Genomic DNA, 8,350 nt, shown 5'->3' with positions numbered 1-8,350 from the left:
AACATGCTCCAATGATCATAGTGACCATCAAAGCGTGGAATAGCTATAGTTGCATAAAATTATTTTTCAATAGCCATCGGGTAATATGAAGAAGAAATATGTGGCTGCCTCATTTGTTTTTTCTCTCACGATAACCTAGCTCTTGATACCAATGTTAGAAGATGAAGAAGAAAATTAAGAGGTACGTAAAAGAGAAAACAATGTATGGAAACTGATGCTTTCATTCATAACTTCAAGCCAATATATAAGCAAACACTTAAAATATAGTTCCCCTAAAATAGGGCACATATCAGTCCACAGAAACCAACTTACTGCTAAATTCCTAAAAGAGACATAACACATGACTCCACTAATTCCTATAAATCAAAAAACATATGACTATTGCAACTTAAAAAAGAACACAACTCCTAAAGACTAGGTCAACAACTAGAAGAAAATAATTGTAACGTCTTGGATTTGAACGAACAAAAAAGTTGCAGATTTTCATAGTTGGTGTCCCCACTTACGAACTGTAGGTTCTCCTACGAGCCATCGGTGGAAACCGTAGGTGGTAAGGTTAAATGATTTTCAAATGGAAATTTCTAGTACTCTTTTAACGGTTCACCAGGACTGTCATTCATTCCTTTTACGAGTTATACATAGGTCTCATAGGTGACCCCAGACTTAGAGAAATTTTTAAAGCTTAAAGTTGGACCTACGGTGGCCATGCACGGACCGTAGGTTGACCAATGAACCGTACATGGGTCCCATATTTGGGGGGTCCAAAAATTTAGTTCCTGAACCCCCCACCTATGGCCGGACGGTCCGTAGTAGGACCTATGGATCGTAGGTTCAACCGTCGATAGAGGTCCAACAGTTTTATTTTAAGAACTTTTGGGTCTTTTCCTAATTATTCTAACCCAATACAATGTCATTTTACCCTCTATCGTAGGCCCTATATAAACATTTTAAACCCTCAAATTACCCAATTGAACTCATTCTCATAGATTCTCAAAGTTGATCAAAGTTCTTCCCCAAATATTTCTCTCTCTAAAGCTTAAAGAAGAAGTCTAGGGTTTTAAGATCAAGTCTCCAAATTCACCATTAATTGTGGGCTTTTGACATTATGGTATGATAGTATTCACCTATGGAGTTCTTTCCTCCATAGGGTTCCTAAATTCTCCAATTTTACAAGTTCAAGTCTCCAATTGAAGTTAGGATTTTTTTCCATCACATGGGTTCCTTTAAATGTTGATCCAATTGATTGTTTTATATACTTTTATGCATGAATTAAAGTTACTACATGTTTTTAAGTTGAATCCCCTAGAAACCATGCATGATTTATGATTTCTAAATTTTTATCATATGATGAAGCTCTTGAACTATGAAAGAGGAATTTATGAAGATTGTTGAGTTTTATAGTGCATCGAAATCAAAGAAGAAAGTGGTGAACGATGAAGACGAAGTGAACATTACTGAAGTTAAAACATTGGGTCTTGACCATATCGATAGTGGGCCTGCACAACAGAATGGGAAGACATTTAATCAAATAAAAAAATCCAATGATGGCCCAAGTACATATAGATACAAGCATCAATAATTTGTACATACATTAGATATACTTATATACATGATATAGTGTAGTATCTTTCTGTAGATTATTCTAGAATACGTATATGTGTTCAAATTAAGTATAGGTAGGTTAGAAAACCTTTTTTTTATTTACAGTTTAGTCCATTGCAGAATGTACAAAACCGTAACTTTGGCTGAAGGAACTATGAAAAAGAAAATTTTCCTGCGTCTTCAAATTCTTTATGGTATTAGAGCAGTAACAAATCTTTGAATCAATCACATTTCAGCTTTCCCTTGAATCATGACTAATACTGATAATACTTCAACAACAGGGGTGACTCTCCAAACTAGGAATGGAGACTCCAACAATCCCCTTTACCTCCACTCTTCTGATGCTCCAGGGATGAGCCTTGTCAACACTTCCTTTGATGGAAGAGGCTATAAGGGATGGAGGAGATCTGTACTTATTGCACTACCAGCCAAGAATAAGTTAATCTTCATCAATTGAGTCATTCCACAACCCAAGCATGATGATCAGACCTATCCAGGTTTGAGTAGATGTAATGATATGGTCACCTCTTGGATCCTTAATTCCTTGTCCAAAGATATTGCAGATTCTGTCACCTATTCAAGAACTGCGAAAGATCTTTGGACAAATCTGGAGCAGAGGTTTGGTCAATCCAATGGAGCGAAATTATATCACCTGCAAAAGGAAATCAATGGATTAACTCAAGGATATATTGATATTGCAGGATATTTCACCAGGATTAAGAGGCTTTGGGATGAACTTGACTCTCTCAATTCTCATATCAATTGTCTATATGCTTGTACTTGTGAGGGAAAGCAGAAAATAGCCAAATATTTGGAAGATCAAAGACTCATCCAGTTCCTTATGGGACTTAATGATGTTTACTCCCAGGATAGAGGAAACATTCTTATGTTGAATCCTCTACCCGGAATCAACCATGCCTATTCTCTTCTCCTTCAGGATGAGAATCAGAGGGAGGTATATGTGAACCCTCAAATTCCTACTAATTCCTCATCTTTTATGGCAGGCAATCATCATATAGTTGGACAGAGACCGGCTAAACAGAGATCCAAACCTATTAATCAGGTTCATGGACAAAGGTCCAGATCTGGAACTAACCAGCCTCAGCGAGGTGGTTTCAAACCAATGAAGACTAAGTATAATCCTAATGTGAGTTGTACACACTGTCTAAAGACAAGACATGTGGAGGATGATTGCTATAGGCTTATAAGATATCTGAAGATTTTGAGTTTACCAATACTAAAGGGTATGTTGTTAAAGGGAATGTTGCAGATGTGACTGAGGAATATGAAGCCATGGATCACCATTATAGTGACCTTGATATCAATGACCTCACACAACACCTCAGTACGGGGAAAGTCTCACAGATTTTAAAGATCTTCAAACAAACACAAAGAGGGGGGACATACCACTAACGCCACTCCAAAGATCAATGCTAATGCTATAGCTGGTACTATGACTAAATATATAGGTTCATGTTTAGCTGCTTTCAATAGTGATGTTTGGATCATTGACTCTGGTGCATCTGAACACATGCGTTTTGATGAGAATTCCTTTCACAATTTGATTCATCTCTCTTGTCCTGTGCATATTAACCTTCCCAACTCCCATAGAGTCACTGTTACACATATAGGCAGTATACATATATTGCCTAATCTAATATTGAACAATGTTCTTCTTGTCCCTTCTTTTTAAGTATAATTTATTGTCTGTGCATAAATTGTGCTTACAATTTAATTGTACTATCTCTTTTAACTCTGGTAAGTGTCTCATGCAGGGCCCTACGAGGAGGGCACAAGCTTTTGGTGAATCTAGAGATGGACTCTATCTATTGCAGCCTACCAGTTTTAAGTCTAGGGAGTCCAAAACAAATGATGTATCTAATGTTTCTACTAATGGTCATTTCAATTCAGTTCTAGTTTCTTTTCCTTTTACTGCAAATGCACTGTCAGATGTAAAACTTTGGCATGTAAGACTCGGGCACTTGCCTTTTCAAGCAATGAAACATCTTAATTTGGTCTCTTTTCCGTCTAGTTTTGATTGTCCTTGTGATATCTGTCCTCTTGCAAGACAAACAAGAGCACCTTTCCCTATAAGTTCTATCAAAACCAAGAGAATTTTTTAGTTGATTCATATAGACACTTGGGGACCTTACAAGGTTCATACACAAGATGGATATAAGTATTTCTTAACTATTGTGGATGATTTTAGTAGGGGCACTTGGACCTTCTTACTCACTCACTGCAAAGAGTAATGCTTTTCCAATGCTCAAAAATTTCTTGGCTATGGTTGAAAGACAGTTCAATGTGAAAGTTATGAGGATAAGATCAGACAATGCTCTAGAACTTGGGAAGGGGTCTTTGGAAGCTAGTTACCTAAACTCTCATGGAATTGTTCATGAAACCTCATGTGTTGCTACTCCTCAACAAAATGGAGTTGTCGAGAGAAAGCATAGGCACTTGTTAGAGATTGCCAGAGCTCTTCTTTTTCAGTCCAAACTTCCTACATTGTTCTGGGGAAAATCCATTCTCACAGCCACACATCTGATCAATAGAATATCTTCTAGGGTCCTCCAAGGGAAAAGCCCGTATCAATTACTTTTTGGGAAATTGCCTGAATATAGATCCTTGAGAAGTTTCGGATCACTATGTTATGCTTCTACTCTACAACATCGTAGAAGTAAATTTGATCCTAGGGCTAAACCTTGTGTCTTTCTGGGATATCCAAAAGGACAGAAAGGGTACAAATTGTTGGACTTAGAAACCAAAAAGATTTTAGTTATAGAAATGTCCACTTTCATGAGACCATTTTTCCTTTTTCTACTTTTTCTCTTATCCCAAAGCCTATTTTTCCCATGCATGAGTCATCATCTTTAGATTTTACTCCTTCTCCGATCTCAGAATCTCAAGATGTCAGTCCTGCTTCATTTCCTTCTCTCTCTGAGTCTGCCTTACCTCCCAGTCCTACCCTTGACACCTACTCTTCCCCCTTTCCTACCATTCCTCCCAGGAGATAAAAAAGGACAAGGAAAATAGTTGATTATCTAACTGACTTTCTTTGCAATAACATATTTCTTTCAAATGTCACTAGAACTTGTTTTGCAGCGCCTATGCATGCTTCTACTTTCTCCTTTGGGGCCTTATCTATGCAAAATCAACACCTCTTAGGTTCTATCAACACTATCACTGAACCTAAAGGGTATTCCTAAGCATGTTTGCATCCTGGTTGGAGGGTTTCTATTCTCATAGATAACAACACTTGGGAAGAGGTTTCCTTACCTAAAGGACGAAAGGCTCTACCTTGTAAATGGGTATATAAGGTCAAACAACACTCAGATGAAACCATTGAGAGACTGAAGGCAAGACTTGTGATCAGAGGAGACATTCAGAGAGAAGGCATTGATTATAATGAGACTTTCTCCCCTGTGATCAAAATGACCACAATCAGGTGCCTTCTAGCCATTGCAGTCAAGAAGGATGGTTCATTTCCCAACTTGATGTTAATAATGCATTTTTACATGGTGACTTACAAGAGGAAGTCTACATGCAGTTTCCTTTAGGGATGGATAAGCCTAATTCTAACCTTGTATGCAAGCTAAGAAAATCTCTTTATGGTTGAAACAAGCTTCACGACAATGGTATGCGAAACTTGCTGGGGCTTTACAATTTAAACGTTATTCAGCTTCATTGAATGATTATTCCTTATTTTTCAAAAAATCAAGTTCTTCAATTTCTATAGTTGCTATTTATGTGGACGATATTCTCATTACTGGGAATGATCTATCAGAATTTATTCAACTTAAGGGATTTTTGAATTCAGAATTTCATATCAAGGACCTGGGAGAACTACATTACTTTCTGGGCATGGAGGTATTACGAGAAACTCAAGGTATAATTTTGGGACAGAGAAAATTTACCTTCAAACTCTTGGAGGAGTTTGATTGCTCACATCTGCTGCCTGTTTCTTCACCTCTTACTCCTTCTGAAAAGCTATCGACTTCTGCTGGTCCTCTCCTGGCAGATCCCACAATGTATCGATGGCTTGTTGGTAAGCTTAATTACCTCACTCACACTCGCCCGGACTTGTCTTATGTTGTGCTTTGTCTTAGCCAATATATGCAAATCCCGTGTGTTGGTATTATAATGCCGAACTCAGAGTGTTGCGGTATTTGAAATCTAATCCAGACTAAGGTTTGTTTTTAAACGCTTCCTCCTCTCTATCACTCATTGCCTTTTGTGATGTGGATTGGGCATCTTACAAAGACTCGCGCAGATCGGTTAGTGGATTTTTCATCAGTCTTGGCAGCTCACCTATTTCTTGGAAATCCAAGAAACAAGCTTTCATTTCCCTCTCCTCAGCTGAATGAGAGTATAGATCTATGTGTCGGGTTACTACTGAACTCACCTAGCTGACTCGAATGCTCAAGGACCTATCTCTACAACCGACTCTACCTATTCCTATATTCTCTGATAGCAAAGCTGCTATTTATATTGCTAGTAACCCGGTGTTTCATGAACGCACTAAACATGTGGAACTTGATTGTCATTTTTTTCGACAATAATTCCTTGCGGGCTTGATTTCTTTATCCTTTGTCCCTTCATCGGCTCAGCTAGCTGATCGTTTTACTAAACCATTGGCTGGACCTTCTCACCACATGATTCTGTCTAAGTTGGGTATCAGTTCCCTCCCCTCCAACATGAAGGGGGGTGTTGAGTTTTATAGTACATCAAAATCAAAGAAGAAAGAAGTGAACGATGAGGACGAAGTGAACATTACTGAAGTTAAAACATTGGGTCTTGACCATATCAATAGTGGGCCTGCACAACAGAATGGGCAGACATTTAATCAAATATAAAAATCCAATGATGGCCCAAGTACATATAGATACAAGCATCAATAATTTGTACATACATTAGATATACTTATATACATGATATAGTGTAGTATCTTTCTGTAGAATATTCTAGAATACGTATATGTGTACAAATTAGGTATAGGTCAGTTAGAAGTCCTTTTTTTTATTTACAGTTTAGTCCATTGCAAAATGTACAAAACCACATCTTTGGTTGAAGGAAATATGAAAAAGAAAAATTTCCTGCGTCTTCAAATTCTTTAAAGATATGCATGTTTCTTTAAGAAATTGAAGAAAATGATTTAAGTTTACTTTGAGAGTCAAGAATTGAGGTTATTGTTGTTGTTGTGAAAGGATTTCTCACATACTACTCAAAACATGAATGTGACAGGGGTTTTCTAACATGAAGGATTCATAGGGTTGAAAGACTTTCTCAACGTAACTTTTAATCAAGATTTTGGAGCTATTCTAATGAACTCTAGCTTGGATTGGCTACTTGATTGTGCCTTTTCATAGATAATAAGATGAATATGACTAATGACTATTTCGTGGGATTTATGCTTAGCACCGAGTGGATATCGAGATGGAGGCTCTCCCGTAGTTGATGTTGTGTTTCTAATAGCAATCTCCCTATCCCATAACTATGTGCCACCATAAGTCGTCTTAGATAACCATTAGCTAGTGGATCCACTTCAGCTAGATGTTTATGGTTCTTACCTTGGAAAGTAAGGACATCTCTTTTCGGTGTGGGATAGACATCAAATTCCATGTTATATCTCACATGGCCTATGTCGGTTAATGGAAAACTTCCAACAATAACGAACTAAGGTTACTTTTAGAAGTATCTCATATATGTTAAAATTGGTCGATGGAGAAATTACCATTGATTTCCAAGGCCTCCCATGTTCATAAGATGGATTTTTAAAAAAAGTTATTATTTGATTAATTTATTTTATTCATATTTATTTATTACTAAAACTTTTACTAAGTGTCTTTACATGTACCTAGAGTTGTTTCCCAGTGAAGCTATTCGAATGAAGTTCAAACAATATTTTTGATTCATTATATATTGACGTTAGGCAAACACTAGACCGTTTCTTGTATTATTATTTTACTTTGTGACTTGTGTATATTACATGTTTATTATACTTGTACAATGTTTTTATATCCTCCTCAATTTAAAAAAAGGGAATTCAGTCGGGACCCACATTTGTGGAATTTGAAGGATGCCTAATACCTTCTCTTCTGAATCACTTGAACCCTTACCTAGAATCTATTGGTATCGTAGACATTTGTTTCTTTATTAATTAATTAATTGGTTTCCTAGTTTTCCTAAAATTAGATGGCGACTCCCTTTTAAATTTATTCTTTTAAAATTAAATTAATTGATTACATTTTTGTCAGTCACCACGACGTTGTGCCTTTAGGATGTCAACAATAGTTATCACTCCAACATTGATATAACACTATTTGAGACACTATGTGGGAGGGGATGCAGATCTCCTATAGGTTGGTTTGAGGCTGGGGATGTGAAACCATTGGGTGTGGATTTGGTTAGGAAAGATTAAGAAGGGTGAGGGAGATTCAAGCTAAGTTGTTGGTAGCCTAGCGTAGGTAGAAGGAGTAAGCACATCGCAAGGTTAAGGACATGGCTTTTCAGGTGGGTGATCAAATTTTTTTGAAGGTGTAACCTATGAAGGGAGTCATACAGTTTGGTAAGAAGGGTAAGCTTAGCCCTCGTTATGTTGATCCATTTGAGGTTCTTGAAAGTGTGGGACCAGTGGCTTACAAGTTAACACTGCCGCTCAACCTGTGTAGGTTCATCAAGTATTTCATGTTCCAATGCTAAACAAGTATAATATGGATGGGGATTACATCATTAAATGGGACTCAATAAT

At 37.2% G+C, this 8,350-nt stretch overlaps 1 protein-coding gene across 1 annotated transcript; it reads left to right on the top strand.

Moving 5' to 3' along the window:
• Positions 1-2,119: 2,119 nt before the first annotated feature.
• Positions 2,120-5,772, top strand: LOC125809118 (uncharacterized). Its single transcript, XM_049488756.1, has 6 exons — positions 2,120-2,749; positions 2,803-2,947; positions 3,072-3,184; positions 3,378-3,696; positions 3,815-4,340; positions 5,322-5,772. The coding sequence occupies exons 1-6, from the start codon at positions 2,120-2,122 to the stop codon at positions 5,770-5,772; spliced, it is 2,184 nt and encodes a 727-aa protein (XP_049344713.1).
• The last annotated feature ends 2,578 nt before the right edge of the window (positions 5,773-8,350 follow it).

Source organism: Solanum verrucosum, unplaced genomic scaffold (genome assembly GCF_900185275.1).
Source record: "Solanum verrucosum unplaced genomic scaffold, falcon-dt-bn FXZP01000248.1, whole genome shotgun sequence".
Classification (NCBI taxonomy): Eukaryota; Viridiplantae; Streptophyta; class Magnoliopsida; order Solanales; family Solanaceae; genus Solanum; species Solanum verrucosum.
This window is presented reverse-complemented; position numbering and strand designations above follow the sequence as displayed.